The following is a 22,920-nucleotide window of genomic DNA, read 5'->3' as shown; positions in this document are numbered from 1 at the left end:
CTTGGAGCAGTTGTATCTTTAAAAACTGTTTGATGTGTATTCACATTTCAAAAAGGAAAAAACCCCGTAACATTGCTGAGTGATTCAGAAAGATAGGCAGATGATGGATTGGAGCAACAAAGTCACAAAGACAACCCAAGCAGAGATGACCTTCCTAAATTCCATATCACTAATTCTGCTCCTTGGAGAGAATGCCTCAACATTTGTACCCTAGCATGATACAACTATTTCCTCTCCCCATATCTGATCCTCTACGTGGCTGCTGTGATACCATAAAACAAACTAGTTTGAGAAAACAGCAGGCTATTTCTGAACCCTTTCTTATGAAGATTAACTGCTCTTAGAAAATGATGGTTCGTGGATACATTTTGGGCAGAAGGCAAAGGGGAGGGAAGAGGATCCTCTGTCTAAATTTGCTCAGTAATTTAGGAGAAATGTTCTCTTGGTTATTGATGCATTTTGCTGATCTATAAAACACAGATATCGTGAAACCCTATGCCTGTGCAATAGAGATAAAGAAACAGCTGAACTCCGTCAAGCTACTAGTGGGAGTGTAATAAGCTTAGAGGCTCTGAAGTATTTTTAATTAATGTAATGAGTGTTGCTAAAGTCAGAATTCACAGGAACTTGCAACTGCAAAGGAAACATTTCCTGCTTGCTAGATTAGGAAAGAGGTACTTTGGAAAGAAAAGCTCAAGAAATTTTATTTGGAGAGCTTCTTTTGAAAAGTCTATGCCATTTTACTTATAGTATTGTTTCTATAACAAGATAGTGGGCAGAGACATATCAGGATTGTGGATCCACTTCACAAGACACGGGAAAAATATGAATGAAAAGCACTAATAAGCTCTAATTTTGTTTGCAATCTCAAATTTGTCTGGCCTATTTGTACCTTTTTGCTTACAGGAAATGCTTCCTGAGGTATTTCCCAGGACAATTAGAGCTGATGGGGAGGGACTACAGGGTTAGTAATACTTCATGAATGTATGCTGGGGGGAAGGCTAGCTGCTTTATTTTGTCTTTTTAAAGACAAACCACATACACATTAGTGGGGTGGATGGTGCTATTATTGCATGTCTTCCAAAGTATCTCTTATGTATCTTATGTTCAAAAATGTTTGTAAGGGTTCTTTAAAGATAGAGGAGATGTCATTACTGAAAAATCATAACTTTTCAAATCTTCTATGCATAGAGAAAAGAAAGATCAGACCACAGTGTACCAGGTAGCAAATATAGCAATCCTCCTATTTCTTTATAGTTTTTACAAATCACTTGAGAGTCTGTGTGACTGAGATGTGGTGCACTTTTGATTTTTAAACGCTTCAATTTAACAATATTTGTGTGCAGTACCGAACCTATAATGTGAAAGAGACCAAAATATCTTAACACAGATTAGAGTACATTCTCCCCATGTAATGTATTCTTTTTAGCACATCTCCAGAGAGAATCTTATAGCACAGATATTTCTCAAAATGACAGAACTGTGAAAGTATCCACCCTTGTTACGTGTTTACCTTGGAATAGTCTCTCAAGTAGTTTCTTTCTTAACACAAATAGACTTCCCCACAGAGACAAAATTTCCCTGCCATGCAGATAGAAAACTTTCCAAAGGAAACTTCCTACACAACAACAAAACAAAAACAGAAAAAAAAAAAAAAAAAAAAAAAGAAAAAAAGAAATGGGGGTTAGGGAGGGAATACACTTGGCCGCTATTGCTTTTCCTGTCTTCTCAATGATAAATGGTCCCAGATATTTCAGCCTGTGAGACAGCCACCCAGGCAGATCCCACTTTAAGCAGCGCCAGTAATGGAGGACAGCAAGGCGTTTGAGCTAGTCTCTGAGGGCATTTACATACCTCTCAATTTTGTTTATGATGGCAAAACATTCCCATGACAGGAGCTTTAAAAATCTTGGAGTGAGAGTTTAACAGAGTGCTTACTAGCTTTAGCTGCCCAGTTACTCCTAACTTTCAGTGGGACTTAAGCCCCTGCTCAGGGGGCTCTTTCAAAACATTTCAGCCCTGTACATTATAGTAACACTAACAAATAACTTAATGATAAAATGTATTAGCACAATTGCCATTAACTGGCTTCCTTGCAGAAAGATCAAGGAAGAGGTCAAACAAATGTAGCAAGGATGGTAAACGAGCCTTTCCCAAAATGAGATAGCAACCCTCCTCTTAGTGTAAAGCATTAAAGGCGGATGATACAGGAGAAGACCATATCTTTCAACTTTCATTGTGGGTGCACCACAAGTTCCCCTTGCAAGGTCATCTGTCTTCTACCTTCCACAATGCAGGAAAAGTGGCCTAAAATTTAAAAAAGTAATAATAATTTTTAAAACTATTATGGTAAAAAACTCATAGTAAATAAGTAACAAAATGTTCAAAGCACATGTATAATAAGAGAAGGTAAATCAAAGGGGAACAATACAGGCTTTGTCAGGGCACACAAAAAGATCTGAAAAGTCTAGCAAAACTGGTGATAAATCCACAAATATTCACCTCATATTAATTAGAAAGGAAAAAGCAATAGACTAATCTAGAAATCATTCCAAAACAAGAATCTGTATTACTAAACGTCTTTTCTCTTCTACTAATACTCCCTTTAAGACCCACTGTGTTTCTTTCCCATCAGCTCTGTCACAGTGTTGTGAACATGGCACACGTGTTTTCTTCACATAGCAGGGAGGGCAAATGGGTACCAAGTCCATGAAAGGCACAGAAGCGTGGAAAGTTGGGTAACTGCCACAGCGGGTTATTTGTGATCCCATTAAATGTGATGCAATATTGGGTTTTGCCAATACAGAGGGAGTTGTAGGAATAATTTCAGAGAGGAATTTATCTTGTCAGTGCCTGCTTTAATTGCTTTCCATAGCAATCTCTGTCCAGCAATCATGGCAGAATTATGGAATTAATGTCTGGAGTTTCTACCTGGCCAGGAACCCAAGGACACTGAATAATAGCAACGCTTGGTTAATCTGGCAGCAGTGGCTCTGGCAGTATTTATCCATTTTTGTAAGCCACCAGGACTCCCCGCACCATGACAAGCCCCACCTGGAGACATCCCTGTCACACACCCTTAGTCTTTCAACCCAGGCGCCAGACACCAGATGCCTTCCCTGAAAGTAGGAGCCCCACTCACAAGGCCCCCAGCATCTGACCAGCCCCCAGATAAACTGACCTGACCTGTACCCATAAGCTCTTGAAAAGCAAGGTTTTCAACTGAAAAGCTAAGCTGAGATGTGTTGGCAGAAAGCCAATCCACGCCAAGGCCTTCCTGCAGCGGTCTTTTGCCTGAGTTCCATCAGAAGATTTGCCAGAACAAAGAGGTTTCTCCCAAATCTGAACCCCAGCTCTTTCCCCTGGGGAAGACAGTAGCTCCACTTGAAAAGTTCTCACCATTATGTTTATGTTTGTATTGCAACAGATGGTAATCAGAATTCTGAGTAGGTTGGGGTCTTTCCCCCAAACAGCTGCAATCTAGTTGGAGAAAAAACACAGAAAAAAGGGAAGTTTGAAATGAAGGAGATGAGAAAGCTGGGAGGAAAAGTGAGGATCATGAAAAGACCACCACGTGTAGAGGAAATGGCTACAGTTTGAAGGTGCCAAATACTCTAATGGGTAGCACTCCTTTGTAACCAGAATCTTCCTCCCAAAGGAACGGATGGACTGCTAAATTGGACAAGATGCAAAGAATGGCACAGCCAGGCAAAGTGGGAAGCCTATTGCTTTTAGGAGAAGTTGGAAAACTGGGTGGGCAGGTACATTGCTAATATCTGCGGCAGGAGATCAGGAGGTGCGGGTGAAGGAAGGAAGCCATGCAGGGACCGTGTGTGATACTTTCTTAAAGTTACTTTCATGCCCTCTCGCTCAGGTGCCCTGACTTGCAGGAACAACTGCTTTCAAGAACAAGGGCCTGACTGCCTTGGGTCCCATCGGTTCTCGGCTCTTCCACTGAATTTGTCCAGAAAAGCTACCTTTTAGCATGACCTTCTGGATAGCTCTTTCCCCCTGCTGAACCCCCAGCTCTGCTCTTGGGCAATGCCCACCATGGAAGGTGGGTTCTGCACCACGGGGGGGTAGGGAACAAACCTACTGAGCCCCCTCGCCTCCATCCCAGGTTCGCTTCGCTTTGCTTTGCTTTGTAGTTTCCCAGCCTGCACCAACGCGTGTTTAAACCCTGCACAGAGACGCTGATTTTCAAGGAGCGGGTCCTGCTCTTCTCCCCCCGCAAAAGCCATTTCCCGTGTCTCTTTTTTCCCCACGGGACTCCCACGGGAGCACGCAGAGAGGTGCCGTCGTCCCACGTAGGACGAGCCCGGAACGCGCCGTTCGCCCCGCAGCCTTCCCACGCGGGGTCTCTAGGGCTGGAAGGCGCCCGGCAGACCTTCCCGCTACACACCGGGCCGTTCCCAGCGGCACCCACGCCCCGGGGGGACGGGCGGGGCGGGGCGGGGCGGGGCGGGGCGGGGCGGGGCGGGGCGGGACCCTCCCCCCGGTCTCCGCTGACTCCGGCCGAGCCGCAGCGGCCGCCGCGCTCCGGGAGGGGGCGCCACCACAGGGCACCGCGCCCAGCCAATGGCCGGCGGCGTCCGCCCCCCCGGCCCCGCCCCCCTGGCGTCGCGCCCCGCCCACTCGCCGGTCGCTGCCGCCGCCGCCGCCGCCGCCGCCGCCGCCGCACCGGCACCGATCGCGCAGCCGCCGCCAGCCATGCGCCGTGCCGCGCCCCGGCCGCGGGCATGACAGCGCGGCCGCGCCCCGAGCTGCGCCGCGGGCTCCGCGCGGAGCCAGGCAAGTACCGCGGCGGTGCCGCTGCCCGGCCTCCCGCGGGCTGCGCGGCGGGGAGGGGAGGGGGTGTCTGCTGCTGGCTCCCACCCGGGGCGGGGGCTGCATTTCGGGGAGGGGTTGTCTCTCCGTACCCCTCCCCGGAGCTGCTTGCATGGCTCGGGGACCCCTCCGGGGGCGGCGGCGGCGTGTTGGTGGCAGCGTCGCTCAGCTGTTGGCGCCGGGGAATTTGGGGGGGGGGGGTGGGGGGCGGCGGGGGAGTGTCTGCGGAGCCGGATCAGGGGGTGCGGGGCGAGTGCTGGGGGGAAACCGCTGCCGGCCCGGGAGGAGGCGAAGGTGTGTGGTTACCTGAGCCCGGGGGCAAAAGGGAAGGGAGACAAGGCGAGGTGGGGGAGTTCACGGTGTGTGCCCGCACGCGTGGGTCGAGCTGGACACCCGCTTTGGGCTGGGTCAGAAAGGAAATAACCTGAAAATCTCCGCCGCGCGGGGTTCTGAGAGTTTCTTTGCTTGAGGCATATTCGCAGAGTTGCTTTTCCAGAGTGGTGGCAGAATCGCAGCGCTTTTGCATCCTAGTGTTATTCCAGGAGACCTGTTAAATGCACATCACTTTGCGTTCAAGTCAGGACACAACGACAGGCAAAGCAGTCCTTCTGTTACTGCCTCGTATTTTTAGACTTGCCAGGAGAAACTGCAGTCTCCTCCGGAGTGAGTGAAGCATGTGGCACTGGCTCCAGCAGAGTGAGGAGCATGCTGGTGGGGAAGAGATGCTCAGTCTGCACTGAATAGCAGCTGCTCTTGGTAATTTTTTAAAATGCAAAAGAACAAACAATAGAATATCATATTAGCATGAGGTTAGCCTGAAATAATGGAAAATGAGAGGGAAAACTGTAAACATTATTCAAAATGCCAGTTTGAAATTCTCAGACAAATCATCCAAAACAAACAGTAGCTGAGTGGAACTATTTTCTTTGCTGGGAGTTTCCACTGGAATAAATAGCAAGTTCTGTTAAAAAAAAAAAAAAATAACAACCCTGCAACTAGTTGTAATACTTGTAGTACTTCCCAGAGGCTGGAGGGTACCCGCAACCAGAGATCCTTATGATCCAGAGTGATGTTTCATTGCAGCTTTTGCTGCCGGTTCTTTAGGGGCACTTGCAGTTTTTACCTATGGGCCCTACCTAAGACAGAGGTGTCTGTTTTTCCATTTACCTTCACATCTGCTACATTTAGAACATTCCTCAGCGTTCTTTTTTCTAACCAGACCTCTGTCTGCTGATGCCTTTGTGTAACCCAAAGTGTTGCTGCGATGTGCCAACTCTACATTACCTGCAGAGATGGAAAATGAGGGCCTTTAACAGTATGCTCTTTGTCTCAGCATCACAGCTGGTTGCTGGCTTGCACAGCCAGAGCAGTAGGGCCGTGGGCACCTGCTTCTGCAAGGGCACGACACTCCTATGTGGACTGTATTCCCTGGGATACATAGAGCACCACCAGACACTGCACCTCAGTCTTCCCAGGGATTTTTTCAAGGACCTGGTCATTGATTTGTCCAGCATGACTTTAAACTAATTAAGCCACTGGCACTTGATGGGATATGTATAAATGGCAGTGTTCCTGGCCATGGGATAGCTGCCTGACTTGCTGAGACCTGGCACAGCTCATGCCCAGCTGCAGGGAAGTTCCTGAGTGTATATCCTGGGTGCCTGGACTGTTCCTTTCCAGGGCACACCTAAAGTAAAGCATTTGGTTTGTCAGCCAGATAGAAAGTTGTCAGGAGGCCGTTTTGATATGCATAGACATTTTAAATCTTCCCCCCAAGGTCTGCTAAACTAAACAGTTTTCTCAGAGATCTCACTGACTGTACAGTTAGCTTGATAGGGAAGCCCATTTATTTAACGCCCTCTAGTGATGTTTTAAAAATTAACATACATTCCTTTCAAGAGGAAAACAACTATTAACGTTTATTGGTTTAAAAAGATTTACATTTTCTGAGAGTCAACTGCTTTGGGGAATTCCTATTAAACAATACCACACTTTGGATGGGTGCAAAATTTTGGATAGGCATCTCTAGCTATGGAGACTTAATGATAGTTTCTGCCTCTACAGCAGACTCTCCATGGTGCTCAGTGAAGGTCTTTCCATCAACAACACTGGACACAGTTCCTTTCTCTTGACCTTTCTTTAAATGCTGCTGCACTTAGGTGTTGGCTGAAGCCACAGGTAGATTGCTTAACGTGGCTCTGGTCTAAGTGAGCTTGGCATTCACAGAAGGGACCATTTATGCTTCTTGGTGCTTCACCTTTGTTCATCATTATTCATCTAGTCTGTCCCCAGAAATGGGAAGTGTGTGGCCTTGTCTTTGCAGAGGAGCTAGCTCCAGGGACTAGAACTATTAGATTGTAACCAGGGGATGTGATGAGCATCTCTGTAGTCAGACTGGTTTTATTTCGTAGGTAGGGGAAATGTTAAGGAATGTACTGTTGATATGTTTCTCTTAATTAGCCTCAAGATGTAGTAGATGCTTGTTGTTCATGACTAGCCATGAGGGATCTCAGATCCTCTCCTGCTTGTAATATGGAAGATTCTGATTTGTGGCTCTGATACAGAGATCCTCCTTGAAGATCCTTTCCTAGTTGCTCACATTACACCAGCACACTGTACTCCACCTTCCTGCCTGCCGCAGGTTCACCAACCCTCTGCCGTTTCCCCCTCTGTCATGCCAGCACCCTTGCAAACACCCCCAGATTCTCCTGTATTTGTTCTGTTCACCTTCATCCACACGCTGCTCACTCTTCTGCTTTTGCCAGTGCCACCATAACAGCAAGTAGCACCCCAGTAGATACAAATGCACACATCTCCAAAAATGCCTACAGCAGCACTCAGCCACTCACACCTTTACTCGCCTGTGTCCAGCTTACAGCTGCGCACAGTCGCACCTACATGGGACGGCGCCCGCCTCAAACAAACACCCCCAGCAGCCTCTGGAGCAGCACATCGCCTGTTTGGCAGTGCTGCTCGGGAGACAACCTGTATCCTCTGGCTGGAAGCTGACGTGAGGTCATCTAGATGTGGTGCTAAAGTATGTTACACATCTGATCTGCATGGCTGGTTTCTCAGCTAAGATGAGAAATCAGCCTTTGCCAGCTCCCCACCTCTCCATGTGCTTCTGGTTAGCTGGTTAGGGACCTGGCACCTTCTTGGGATATTCTCTTTGACTTGTCTGTGAAAGTGTCATCAACATTAGTACTTAAATCTATTAGAGCAAATAGCATGTACGCTTAACAGCACCTTCTCCATTTCAGCCAGGAGTTGAGACTGTGGCAGACACTGGGATTAAAAAAAAAAAAAAAACAAAAAACCACAAAACAACAATGAAAAAAACTACCACAAACCAAACAAAACCCCCAAAACAATGAGACCCACTTCTGTTCATCTTCCACTTTTCCTCATTTTCTTCTGAGGGATCTTAGAGCTGTGGGAAAAAGGACTGGTACGAGGATGGATGCACATGGGCACAGGGGATCCAACCCTCTTTTCTTGGCTTCACAGTGCTGCCTTCTTCATGTTCCCCTGAGAGCAAATGGTAGGACAGATAAGGACATGAAAGTTTCCAAAACCTCGTGCCCATAGTTAGCCCCTCTAAAAACAGGTAGGGTGGAGTCCAGCTTGTGGCACGTGAGAGAGAAACTGAAGCAAAACAGGATGTTTTTGTGATTTAAAACTTATTTTTCATAATTCCTATTGAAAGGCTTGTTTTGGTTTGGTTTTGAAGTTGCCTGCCATGTTTATTGGGAAATTTATCAGCCAAAGAGCTTTGTGCATGTGTGTGTATGCAGATATCTATGTGATGTGTACATGTGCTTGTGTAGGGAGAGCAAATGAAGAGGCTACTATACAGACTCAAGACAATTTTCTACCTGAAAATTAATAAAACCAATAGGGACTTACAGCTAAGTTATGGAAAATATAAATTCCATCTATGTAGCTCTTCTGTAATCTTACTAGGCAATTGTTTTCTGCTCTACACACCTCAGAATCGGAAAGATTCTATCAAACTATAAAGTATTTATCAAAGACCCACAAAAATGCTCATGACTGGTGGTATTGGTTTACATATAAACATGTGTTAAACCCAAGTAAGGGGCAGATTAGGAAGCCTTTGGGGTCGTCCATACACCATAATGTATCCTATATTTGGCCTCATTTCAGCTGATACACTTTTCACACTAGTTCCTGTACAGGTTAAGAGAAAAGTAAAAAAGAAATACTGGAGAAACGAAGGCAGGGAACAATATATGAATCAAAATAAATGTCTTTAAATAAAACGTTTCTTGGAGTTTTCCACTGCCTGCCCCTTCAGGCTGCACCAGAAATAGATGCACAGGGAGTGACATCTCCAAAAAGCCCCACGGCCACTTGCCGTCCCCACTGCCAGCACAGGCTCCCAGGAGGATGTGTGACCTCTGTGCTGTGGTGCCTCCTTTCTGCCCCTCTGTCCTACAGAGCAAAAACACCTCTCTGACCACAGCCTGTGTCCTTGCATGGCATATGAAGAGTCATTATGCTAGCTAGTGTTTGATTCGTCAGAAATGTTATACCCGCTCTTATAAATCCTTTGCTCTGCAGAACACTAGCATTTTATCATTGACCTCAGTGGAACAAGACGTTTTCTGCCTTAATCGTTTCTTCTTGGCTCATCTTTGAATTTCTGCAGTAGCTTGTAGCAGTTGTTCCTGTGGAATAATTATAACTACCTTGTGTAGGGAACTTAATACGTATTATGCTGCTTCTTTTTCCACCTCTTGTGCCGTCAAAGAACTGGGCCATGTTCTTTAAGGCCACACAACTTAACTTGCATTGGCTCATATCAAGAGCTTTTTACTATAAGAAAGAGCATATTTCTTTGTTAGCCTCACTTGGCAAGCTATCCTCTGGCCTCCAGGTTATTTGATCTCCAAGTTCTTCATCCTCCATGACTAGCTTCTCTCCTTCCCTTTCTCAGTCCAGTGGCTGCTCTTCAGGCTGTATTTTCAGACCACTCCTTCACACCTTTTTTTTGCATGGGCTCAGCTCACATAATGCTGCTCCTGCCTGCCTTTCCATTCTTGACCTTTAGACAGCTGCTCAGCCATGTCTCTCTCTTGGCCTCTGTCACTGCTCAACCCTTAATGTCTTCCTGCAACTCCAAAAACTGGAAAAAAAAGTCCAGTTGTTTAAGCCGAAGCCTACTTTTATTTGCCCAGCTCATGTAACTTTACACTTGCAGCTCCACTGATATTTGGGATGATTGGATCCTCATTTGGGGCTGGAATGCCTATTTTTCATTTCCATCAACTGCAAAATTCTGTGGGATTAAATCCTACAGTTCAGCGCAAACCTATCAAGAGTTTTGAGGAGGAGTTTGACAGTGAATGTTACCAGTGTGTTACCTATCCTAATGCTGACATGCAGATGAGCAAGCAACAGAAAGAGGAAAATGCCTTTCATGGTGTGTGTGCTACCAGAGGTGCTGTTGATTAACCCATTTTTCAGCCAGCCAGCTCTGAGAATGCCATGTAACAACCCCAAGTCTGTATAATGCTAACAGGATGCTTATAAGGCATAAAGGGATTAATGTTCAGCTCTAATGAAATCCAGATGCACAGAGCTGCCTCTTTTCAAGGTCTTTTCCATGGCCAAGCTGCAAATATAATGATTTAATCATTGTAAATAGACAAGAAACATCAGACTTGCAAACATGCACTAGCTACTTAAACTCACAGGCACCAAAGGCTGATGGCAGTTACCTGGCAGAGAGGATGGGGTCACCCACTGACCCTCTGCCTGCAACAACGTTATTCGTAAGGTGGGAACTTGGGGCCTTTCTTGGGAAGCACAATTCATGCACATGTTTGCATTAGGGCTGTGGGAAGCTGGCTTGAAAGCAAGCCTGCTTCTACCCTTAAGAGAAAGCCAAGGCAGGTATAAAGGGGATGAGTGTCAGGGGTGTGTTGGTGGAGCACTAGCAACTTGGCAATTTGCACTGAACGTGTACCCAGGGAGAGATGAGGATTCATACCACAGCATTCAAGTGGAGATGCTCCGTCTGCTCAGCGGACTTGAAGCGCTACTGCTTCAAACTGTTTAGAGTTTACACTTTCTCGTCCTTGTGCAGTTTATATCATCCTTTATCACACACCGAGCGTGGGTACCGTGCATTTCATGCACTGGTAGTTAATCCGGGCCCTAGCACAGGCTGGACCAGCATACTCGAGCTCAGAGGCCCTGCTTTGGGAAGGCTAAAGTAATTCTGTAGCTGGGGAGACCCAGCTGTCTATGAGTTTATAATTTTTAATATGGCAGGAGGAGGAGTTTTGAACCAAGAGAGGGGAAGAGAAGGGGGTTATTTTAAAGACACAAAGGAATGCATTACATTTTTCTGTTCCTCAGGTTTGGCTGCTCTGCAAGTTTTTCATTTTGCCAAAGTTCAATTCAGTGAACTATTTATTTGCATTTTTAAAGAAAAAGCATGGTTCTTAATTTACTTTGGCCTCAGTGATGAATTTTTATACTGTGAAACCCAGCAAGATCCCTTCTAATGTTATATATACATTCAGCTTTACAACAAAAAGTTCTACCCCAAAGTACCAGCCTGAATTAAATGGTTTAAAGGGCTTTACAAAAGTGTGCCCCCACTGATTTCCCACGTGAGTCTTATCAGTAGTCATCCCATAATTGTTTGATCCTATGCTCATTATTAGAGCATGCCACAGCTTGATGGTAGAGACCATATATGTGTGTTAAAGCTATATAGAGGGGGTTTTTTAGAGCTACGGAGGCAAGAATTCCTTGTGAGAAATTCCTGGGGTAGCTTTCAGTACTGGTTCAAATGCAGGAAAGGGATGATGAAAGTTCTATCAAAACATACAGGGGGAATCTGTTGCAGTGGGTTTTCACCATGGGAATAAGCATTGCAGGAAAAGCCCAACAGGCAGCAGCTGTTTGGTCTAATACACCATCAGCGAATATTTCAAATTTACTTAGTCCTGGACATCAGAATTGCAGCCAAACCATCAAGACCTCCAAGAAAAGGTGAATTAATTTTACAAAACAAGGTTTTACTTTTCCCGCTGTTTTTGGCCTCCTATGCTAGTACTAAAAGGGGGAGGTGCTTCCTCTAGTGGCTCTTAGTTCCTCACCAGGCCAGAAGCACCAACTATAGAAGTATTTCTAAGTCGTCATCAATATTTACTGATCTCTTCAGTTTCTATCAGTTAGCAATTTGCTGTTCTGTGCTGGCTACAGAGAATATACTTGCATTTGTTCACTCAAAGTTTTTCAAATTGATGTTGATGCAAAAAAGACTTTGTCTGAGTGCAACCTTCAGATGTTCAGAGCCTGATCCTGTTGAAGGTGATGGCCAACGATCATCCTCACCAGCAGTGTTTTTCTTGCAGTGCTTTTCCTGTTGTTGTCCCAGAATACGTAGACACACCCCCTCCTGCTGAACCTTCATATTTGCAGAGAAAAGACCACCCGTGGATGTTTTCAGCAGCAGTTGCCCCATAATTTTCACAGATTCTGTCCACCATACTGTATCAGTGGGCTGAGGTTTGGAAATAGCAGGATTTCTTTCGTTCTTGTATTCATCAGTTTTCACCTCCCTGTCCACTCCGGGATGCCGCAGTGGGGAAGCACAGAGCTCCAGGTGGGCACGCAAGTGTTTACACAGGCACAGCTGATGAATGCGAGCTGTGGCCTTGTCTTTGTGATTAAAGCTTTTGGGCCCCTTTTTAGGTACCTGTCCCGCCCTTTCAGTGACAGATGAGAGGTTCACTTTGGTTTAGGACTCTGGGCAGTGCTGTATCACAGGCCCAGACCCTTGTGCTCATCCCCAGGCATGGACACTGCTGGTGGAGGACAGGGCCATGCGGGCAAGGCTATGTCCAGTAGCCAGAAACACTGACCCAAGCCTTGACAAATTCCAAGTGTCCTGATTTGGGGTCCGGCCCTGTGTCATTTAAGAGCATGGATCATTACATCAGCTGTTCAGAAAGACCGGCTGAAGTTGGAAAGACCTCTGATGCTCCATGAGACAACAGTCCCCTCTGTGCTTTGCAGGACGTCCTCTCTCATTGCCATCTACTGTCGGTGTTGTTCCAGACTCCCCAGGAAGGCAGGACCTGCAGGCACAAGTAATCTGTGGGAGCAGGGAAAAAAAGTGGCATGGAACAGATTAGAGTGAGTCAAACTAATCCCCAGCCACCTCCGAGTGGAAAACCCACTTGGCTTTTGGCAGCCAAGAATTGTTTCTCCCAGTCCCCCTTATATGGGATGTTTTAAAATAAACCAGCAGGGCTCCATTTCTTGGAAGGAAAAGGAAATATTTCAAAGTGTGTCCTTGCAAACTGATTTACTACCATCAAGCTCTGCATATTTTAAGAAATGTTTGACTTTGGTTGGATCCGTGTTTTAGCAGTAAAGGAGAGGGAAGCAATTAGTGAAACAACATGGGAAGATCAGCTTGTGTAAAATGGCTCAGATAAATATTTACACCCAAGTTTCTTAGCTCCGAGTTCACATTAAACCCTGCCCAGTTTCTCTGAAGGGACTTGCATCCACAAATAAAATACTGGGATGTGGCCACCCAGCATTATTTTGCACTTCGTCCTCTGATCAGCGGATCTTAACTAATTCAAAGGGTTAAAGTGGTGGCAGGAAAGTTAAAGATTCTCCTTAGCATTTGCGATGAGATGTTAATGCTTTACCATATGCCTGTGCTGGCAAAATTCACCCCAAAGAGCTCATAAAACAGTTGCACATTTTTTCCTCTCTTCTGGGCACTGAATTTTCACCCTAAGCAAAGTGAAGTAGTGCAAACTATTAAAATATAAATGGACAGACATACGTGTCCTTACCTAACATGAAGGAATATGGAAAAATGAGGCTGGATAGATTGGAACAGGGTTGCATTAGCCAAAAACCAGAATGGGCTGCCAGAGTCTCAGGGCGGCAGGAGGCATAGGGCAGTTAGCGTAGTGTTAATTGGGCTGCATGAGCAGTTAATACTGCTCCTTATTGGGTGGGGTGAGTCATCTGTGTTGTGGAAAAGCTTATTGTAGCCCTAGTGGTAGCAAAGGGATGTATTTCTTCGGACAGGTAGATGATGTCAAATGATTAGGTATCAGGAATTCCTGATAATATCCAGGAGATTTGATCTGCTCTGATTTTGTCTGCTCACAGATGTTGGTCTGTGCTTTTGGATAAGCTCCTGAGGAAACAACTGTGTCTGTCTAGTTTTCACAATGGAAATGTCACAATAATGAGTCCAGGGGAATACACGTTATGATTTGAGGAGAAAGGATACCTAGCTTAGGCATCTCCTGGAATGAAGACCTAGCTTCAAAGCCTAGCTCTGCCACTACTTTTCTGCATTGCCATGGGCACAATATTTCAATCTCCATTCTGAGCCTCAGTTTCTCCATTTTCCAAGCAGTCACTTCGAAGCTGGAGTAGAGATGTATGGGACAAAAGTAAGGAAGAGCTTGGTTGAATAACAAGTAAAATGTGTTTCAGAGCCCATCAGCTGGAAAATGTCACGATGAAGCACAATAGTTATATAGAGGGAAAAGCAGAAAGTCACTTTGCTAAGACCACCACTGTCTGGGAAACAGGCTGTCAGTCTGCTGGCAGGTATTCATGGTCCCAATAGAGCTCTTTCACTTGACCACCTGCTCGCAGGCACATACAGCACTGGGCATTCTTCTAGGCACATCGGATTTGCTTCTCTTCTCTTATTCAACTGCCCTGAAATGTCTCTGGAGCAGCCATGAAGGCCTCTTGTACCACAGGGATGCTTGCGTGGCAGCTCTGTGGGAGCTGGGAACGGGGTGGTGCCGCCGCACAACGTGTGGAGCTGCTCCTACAGCTGCAGAAGACATTACTGTCCCTGGGATGAGAAACCTGGCAGCAGAGCTGGCAGATGAGCACCATGAGCTGGATGCCGTAGCCTGCTTCATCTTCTCCTGGATATTCTGCGTAGTGGGAAAAGGCCCATCTGGTGTCTTGGGGTGGAATATCTGACAGAGGTGTGAAGTTTGCCTACAGAGCCTGACTCTGCTCGGAGACAGAGATCATGGAGTAGTGGTGGCTGTGGATAACACTCATGGAGGTGCAGTGGACCAGGCACCAAAACTGGCACACTACACTTTTTGGTCTGGCTCTCTCACAAAATGAGGCCCTTGTTGTCACCGTAAGGACTGGGAGGTAGTTGTACCCTGACACCACCAGTAACATCTGAGCTTGTTGGTGGATTGCACCCAACTGTGGTGGGGTGGGAGGTATCAGAGGCTGGGACATTCCTGTAGGTTTTGTAAAGAGAGCCAACAGTGGCACCTCTCAGCCCCACTGCAGGGAAGGACGATCCTGACACCTTCCTCAACAGCAAATAATCCACAGGTAATAGAGCTCACAGCCCAGCCTGGGAAAGACGAAACTCCAGGGTCAAAATGGTGCAAAAGCACTGTGCTGCAGCACTGTCTGAGCTCACCTCAGACCATCCCCACTGGGGAGAAAATGGTGAGGAGGGACAGGCCAGCTTTTGGGGGAGAGGATCAGGTGGCTTCATGGAGGAGGCTCTGTCTGCTGGGGGCATGTTTGCAGCCCCTCGGGGTCGGTCTGTCTACCTCTTGGGGGAGCTCCAGCCCTGCTACCCCTGTTTCTGTTCAAGCTGAAACAAGGGGACCTGGAGCAGAATTGCTGTGAGTGGCTGGCAGCAGCCTGGACACTCGCCAAACGCTGCTGCAGCTTCACCAGCCAGGAGGAATCAGTGTGCAAGAGTTGGCTTGTGCCTCTGGGGCCTAGGGTGATGGGGGAGAGGATCAGCCAGTCCTCAGCAGTGGGCAGTGTTTGCCCTGATGCTTGGTCCTGGATCAGGACTGTGAGGGGTAACTTTGAGAGCTGGATCCCAGCTCCTTGTGCAGCCCAAGTCCAGACTCGAGCTGACAGGGAAGGCTTGGGTCTGCTGCCTTGTAGACCAAGGCAGAGACTCCAGCTGGCCAAGTAGTGACCCATTTAACACAGTTCCACCTCAAACAGTTAACCAGTGGTAAAGTTGTTACAGGAAATATTCCGAATTGCACAGGAAAAGCAACACATCCAGCCCTCCACCCTGAGATTTCGTGTGCCTTCAGGCAAAGCCAGCTCCTGCAGTGTTCATGGTATTCCTATGCATTCTGACTTTGGGAAAACGAAGTGTAGGACAGATGTGGAAGATCCCTTAGGAAACCTGCTCTCTCTTTCTCTAATCAATCCTTTCAAGAATGTTTTCCTCTCCTGAGTGTCTCACTCTGCCTACATCTGCAGACCCACTCCCTCGGTTACATGCCTTAGAGGACACAGCACAGGCACTACTAGTGTGTCTGCTCACATCATTCCTGTTTTCTAAAGCCAAGAGGCACTGCGCTTCTGGAGATTAAATTTTTAGGCATAGCATGATTTCTGAATGTCTTTCAAGACATCTAATGCTTGAACAGCTCTGTTACTTAGCAAACCTTTCAAACTAGTGCTCCACCAGGTTAATTATTCCTGTTACTCTAGTAGTAAAGACACAAGGCTGTTATGCTAAAATAATTAACTATATATGTATTTCATGCTACAATCCTAGCTAGATTAATTTTGTTGCTATACAAGCAGTATATAAAACTTCGCCTGAGAGTTCAGTGACCTTGACCTGGCTCTTTCCCTATGTTACATGAGTGTAAAACTACTGACTATAGTGGATCAACATTGATCTACCCTAGCTGAGGATCTGGTTGTCTTTGCAGGACTCTGCTCTGTCCTAACGGTACTCGGCAAAGTTTGTGACAGCCCCCTGTGCTACCATCTCCCCTCCATGCACGCCTCTGGAACTTTCCTCGCTGCAGGCATCAGAGCAGAGGGTATCTGCAGCCCACCACTGAAGGGCAGGCTCCCCTGGGACTGCTGGTGGGTCACCTCGGTGCTGGGGTGGCCAGGGCAGCAGGAGGCAGGGGAGGTTGCAGACTGGGGGTCCTGCGGGACGCAACTGCTCCTCTCGGAAGCTGGTTCATACAGAGCATGTGTTTTGGAGGGCCCACTCCATTTTAGAGCCTTCTCTCTGTCAGATCATGCTGACCTGCCCACCTGACAGCGAGCTGGAAGGAAGGTGGTTAACAATGCCTAATCATGATCACCGTCACTGCAACAGATCTCTGCTATATAGAGCATCTTCCCCTAGCTAGGAATTGGGCAAAGATGGGGAAACCAGCACAGGAACCAGGTGACAGCTCAGGCTTTTGTCCTGCTCCTAGAGCTCCAGACACTCACCTTCTAAGGGACACTTGCAGGAGAACTGGAGAGGCTTTTATCTTAATCCGGGTGGCAAGCTGGCCAAGGAACAAAGGCTTAGAAGAAAACAAGTCATCTTCAAGGAGCTGGTGACATGATATAGAAAGGACCCTAGCTTTTCAAGTCAATATGACTCAAGATCAGGCTGGCAGAGTGGCACAGCACATCTGGATGAGATGCAGGGCAGGTAGGCACGACTGAGGCTGCCTCCCAGTAAAGTGACACTGAGTGTCCTGCAGTGGATTTCCCGATTCGGAGGCAAGGAGGAATGACTGCAAAACAGCAGCTTTTGGAACCCCTGCTAAAACTGCTTCTGGATGGGGGGTCACATTCAAGTTTGTACAGTTTGTATGGAGTGGCAGATGAAGTCTGGGAACAAGGGGAGAAGGCGGCAACAGCTGTGCAAGTGCTCTTTTCCCTAAATGCATTTTAAGTACAAATCAACATAAAATGACAAGCCCAGTTGTTTTCAGTTAGTGTAACCTAGTGCCAGTTTGCTTTTATGCAGTGAACAATTTGTTCTTCTCTTCGTCTAATTGGGTTTTCTAACTAGAAGTGCAACTGCAGTCTTACACAGGCACTTTGTAAGAGCATCCTGTGCTCACATAAACAAGAGATGTAACAGAGCAGGAGGCTGAAGTGTCTCACATTATCTCATTAAGATACTTCTGTAGGAATGCCACCGCTAACATAAACTCATTATTGGATGGAAGAGCAGCGGCAGTTGTTTTCACATGGGTGGATGCAAGCCCAAGCAATGGGTTAATTGTTTCTGTACTCTCAACTGAATTCTTAAGTATTTTTTTGAATGTTGCCCGAGAGCTAAATAACCATGTGCTACATTTATACAGTAACTTTTGCTCTGTTCCAATAGACCACTGAAAAATGTGCCTTTATTTGGTTCAGCTGATTAATAGCAGTGATTGCTATCTGCTCTGACACAACATACCAATATTGTGATGAGAGTATTCATAGGAAGAAAGTGTTTCTCAAGATCCATCCAAGAATGAGAATAGTATTGGTGTTATTGGCTCTGAGCAATCTGTGATGATCCAAATAACCAAAGACATTGTGGCCCATGTTTTGCTCTCTCTGACTGGGCCTTTAGCAACATAAATCTCCCTAACTGATCTGAATGTCAGCATGGAATTGACTTTTTTTTTCAGAAAAATTGCACTGTTAAAAAAATTTTGTTTTTATTTCTGAATGTGGACTTGTCCTGGTTCAGGCTCAAACAATGACAGAACTAAACCAAATGGCAGCATTCCAGTGCCACAGCCATTGCAAACTTTGACCAGCTATTGACAGAAGGAAAACCCACCCTGTTCTAAGCAGGTGTCATTATTTTTAAGCTCCATCCTACCTTAACTATCTGAAGAATAACATTCAAGTGCAGAGGTCAGTGGGGGGAAAAAAAAACGGCTCATGCTGGCCAGCTGAGCCGATAGTGTAGGCCATACATGGGTTTGGAATGAGGGGTATTAGACTCAACCTCCCCAGTGCCAAGAAATACACAGCTAAAACTGGCAGCTCAGAAATGAGTAATGCACAAACACGGTCCAGAGCGTTGCAAGTGTTCAAGCACTTTCAGAGTATGTTGGGTAAACGAGTATCTGTTTCTATGGCATCAAAACAGCACAGAGATTATGCCGTGTCCTTTTGACAGTTCTCTGATGCCTGTGCCTGGTTCATGTGAGCAAAGCTGACTTCCAGCAAAAGCACTTCCTGGCTCTAACATGGGGGAGCACAGTGAAGTCCCCCCATCATCCGAAAGCAATGCTTGTGGGGAAAGGCTGCATGATGCTGCTGGCACCCTGGCGAGCCCCGGGCTGTGGACCACCAGCCACTGCCTCCAAGCACTGCCAGCTCTGCTCAAGCACAGCCGTTGGGCTGGAGGGTGAGGGGGCTGTGGCTGCTCCAGAGAGCTCTTGCATGAGACAGAGGCCTCGTGGTGTTTCTTCTGTGTAGTGAGATGGGAGGGGGTTTTTGCAAGAAAAGCATACAACTGTAGACCTTAGAAAGATGCAGGATTCCGAGCACATCTTACATGGTACAGAAAGAACACTCAAGGTGTTAGGAGACTCTTCTTGTCCAGCAGCCTCTTAAGGAAACATCATTTACGTGGGCTAGCCCATACAAACCAAAATTGTTTAAAATGGGGTATACAGCTAGGTTCTCCCAAGCAGAGGAGGAGAACATAAACAACTGTTTTTCCTTGCATGGATACTGAAACCAAACGCAGAATAATTTATTATTCCTCTATTAAATATGCAAATCAACCATGTTAACCATGAATTTATGCCAATATAGTTGTGTTCTGTTCCCTCAGTAAGATGGCGTTTGTGTGATCTTGTGGCCACCAGTGATGTCCTGCCAAGGATACTTGACTGGCTAGGGTCAAAGAGACCGGCTGAGGGCTTGGAAGGCAGTTTTTCTGGTTTGCCTGGAGTCTGTTTGGGATCAGGCAACTGGACCTCTGGGCAACTGATGAACTCAGTATTTTATTTGGCGAAAGCATGTATGGGGAATACCTTCTGTCCTGTAGTCACAGCATTTCACTAGAAACCCAAAGCTCTGTGAGACTTCCACAGGTAGTGCAATGCCTGCTAGAACTGGTGCTAGTGAACAGGTCCTCAGGCTCCACTGGAGAAGTGCAATGGGTGGGCAAAGACAAGGCTGCTTGGAAGGCATTGCTGCCACCATTCAGATACAATCTGAAACCGTTCCTAATGGTCAGGAGAAGAAACCCACCAGTACGGACTCTCTGATATGTCCCCTGAAATTTATTCTGAGTAAAATGTCCTTCTACACTACACTCACGTCATGTATGTCATCAGTACTCCTATCATGTTGTACCACAGAGGAGACTAGTTTTGGGGTGGTCAAAATGATTGCTTTTCATACAGTAAGGTTATTATGTGCCATACGATTCTTCAGCACAGAAGATACTATCATGTGCAAGGTTTTATTACGATGCCATTCAAGATGTTACTACAATGCCCTGGCACAAAGATGCATGTGAAGATCCTGCGTGCTTGCTGTATTCATTCAAGTGACCTTTGCAGCCGACAGGCTGCTGGAGTTTCCACCAGACAACCGCACCCATCCTTTCTTTCTACCCTAAGATATTGCATGACTGATGCTTTGCTGTACTATGTTTTGTAGGAACATTTTATCCTATTAAGGCACCTCTGAAAGCCAGATGTTCTGTTTTAGTAGGGACTTTCTTTTTTAAAAAAACAAACATTTTTGAGCTGATGTTATTTTTATATAGCGCTCTCTGTGAAACTTCTAAAGACAGATCTTTTCTCGGCAAGGTCATATCAGGGAACAAGGGAGAAATTGCTATCCATCTGCCACTGTCTACGTATATACACGTATGCAAGGAATCTACTTAGCACTAATGATGTTGCATAGCTGAATATTCGTATGTTAGGAAACTGCTTTATTAAATTGCCCTTGCCATCCCACTCCAACTTTGAGTTACATGGTCATGTGCTCTTTTTCACAAGGTTGTATGTGCTTTGGAGGGCTCTGCGGGACCTGATCAGGCAATGAATCAGGAGTCTGTGCTGTAAAAAGCTCTTGCCTTTAGAATTCCATGGTCTTTTGTCACAGAATTCAAAAGGTGTATTGTGAACGAAATGGATGTGAGGAGTGTGCCTTCCCTGGCAGCTGGACTCTGCTCCAGCCTCTGGGACAGATATCCTTTCTGCAGTGTGGTAAATCACTTCCACCATTTGAAGGGGTCACTAATGTCCTGTTCTTAATTTCTGGGATTCCTCACATAAATCCCTGGAGACAGACTTATAGCCATGCTGAGTGCCTGTAGCTCCAGTGAGAGTGAGCAGGAAGAGTGCTTCAAATCAACCCCCTCAGCCAGCCTTTCTGTCTGCTCAGAAAAATCAGGTCCAATGTGTTGAACAGCAGGCACCCAAAGTCACTGTAATTGCTTTGTTCTTGACATTTCCATCAGTGAAATGAGGATAATACTTTCCTCTAACATCATAATAATGTCACGATAATGTGGTTTTAAGGTACTGAGCTGTAATAGCATTGTGTACTCAGAGATGGGACTAATGAGCTCACATGCAATGAATAATTCTCCACTCAGCACAGAGTTTGAAAAGTATTTGATTAATAAAATGAACATCCTTTCTCCACAGGATCTCACCTCAACCAGCAATCCTGGTTTCTTTTATTCTTAGGATATTCCATATTTTGATATGTTCAGAAGTCAAAAGATCAATAATCCTCTGCAAAATCTAATCTTCCCAGTACTTAAAGCTCTAATACAGGCAAATGCTGAAATTAGAAATGGGGCATGGGACAGATTTTCACGTGCTTACTAAACAAAAGGCATTGATGTAAAGATTTCTCCCCCAGGCCAAAATCTGTCATCTTTCTCCAGCACAAAGTTCATTTAGCAAATAAAAGGAGACCTGTGACCTTCATGTATGTATATGTTGACTTGGATGGTTAGCATGTCTAATTCACAAGTCTCACCATTACAGTCACCTCATTTCTGTGTTATACAAAACTTGTTAGGTGTGGCTATTAAAAAACATACAGGTATCCTGAGGTTACACTACCTGGAGAGGGGCCTAATAACAGTCTATTTGCTGAATCTATAAATAATGGAAAATAAAGATAGAGAAAAATCTACTAAATAACCTCATCCATTCCTTCAGCCCATAAAATACGTCTCCCTACAGTATCATATGCTGTTCATAGCTTTGTCCAGTCCAGTTTTAAATTGCATTTCTATACCTTTCCTTAACAAACTATTCTATGGCATGAGTGTTAGGAAGTTTTTCCTGACCTTCAGCCTTTGTTTTTTTTTCCTCTGAATTTTGGCTGTGAAAACTGGAAGCATTTCAGGTTAAGAAGGTTTTAAGTATCCCACATAAATGTGAGAGTTGACAACTGTTTTAATAATAAGGAAGGGGAGGGAGGTGTCTGCAAGGACAGATCATGGCTCTCAGTGCTGAGATTTCATGAGAGTTAACTAGATAAAAAGAGAACTTGTAGAGTGCAATGAGCAGATCTGCTTCCAAGGTGGCCAGGCTAACTGGAATGTCTTTTTGTCTTGCAGAAGATGAAGCCCATAGTCCAAAGAAGACGATCTACCCCTTCTGCCATTACTAAAGCTCTCGGCAAGTCAAAGTACCATTCCAGGTAGAGAAAGTACCTCTCTGACTCCTTTTTCCACCTTTCTGCTTATACAGACTGAAATCAAACTGGTTTTCAGATTCATTTAACGTTGTTGAGGGCAATTTTTTTGTGGGCAGATATGGAAGAGTTTATTTTTTACTGGAATGACATCATGCTCAGCAGTAGAAGCTGAGGGAAAGGAGGGGGATGCGGGGACATTAACATCATAGCGTTTGTCTTCCCAACTAACTGCTACATGTACTGAGGCCCTGCTTCCCATGCAGAGGCTGGACATCTGCCTGCCGATGGGAAGTGGTGCATTAATCCTTCTTATTTCCCATCTTATTTTCTCCCCCTGTCCTGTTAGGAGGGAGTGAGAAAACAGCTGGGTAGGGGTCTGGCAGCCAGCTCAGGTCAACCCACCATGCAAGGCTGGCTGGTTATTTTCAATGCAGATGATATTAGGACCAGATGCCTGTTATATCCAAGTATAAATGCACCTGGACAGTGTGGCACAGTGCAGACACCCAAGTAAAATCAGTTGCAAGAAACAGTGTATAAGTTTCTGTACTGTGGTTTCCCTGTTGACCTGGCTGGGATAAATGAGCTCTGACACTTGTGTCATGCAGCTCAGAG

General features: G+C 45.8%; 1 protein-coding gene across 1 annotated transcript in view; it reads left to right on the top strand.

Annotated features, from left to right (window-relative positions):
* The first annotated feature begins 4,723 nt into the window (after window positions 1-4,723).
* The window catches only part of LOC104357509 (rho GTPase-activating protein 20), a 37,689-nt gene continuing 19,492 nt past the window's right edge, over window positions 4,724-22,920 (top strand). The window contains exons 1-2 of the mRNA XM_042807410.1: window positions 4,724-4,791; window positions 22,226-22,308. Of these exons, the coding sequence (XP_042663344.1) occupies window positions 22,229-22,308 (80 nt within the window). The 5' untranslated portion in view covers window positions 4,724-4,791; window positions 22,226-22,228. The remainder of the gene's footprint in view (window positions 4,792-22,225; window positions 22,309-22,920) is intronic.

Source organism: Tyto alba, unplaced genomic scaffold (assembly GCF_018691265.1).
Source record: "Tyto alba isolate M040663 unplaced genomic scaffold, T.alba_DEE_v4.0 Super-Scaffold_5, whole genome shotgun sequence".
Classification (NCBI taxonomy): Eukaryota; Metazoa; Chordata; class Aves; order Strigiformes; family Tytonidae; genus Tyto; species Tyto alba.
Note: the sequence above shows the minus strand (reverse complement) of the source record. Positions and strands in the feature narration are given on the sequence as shown.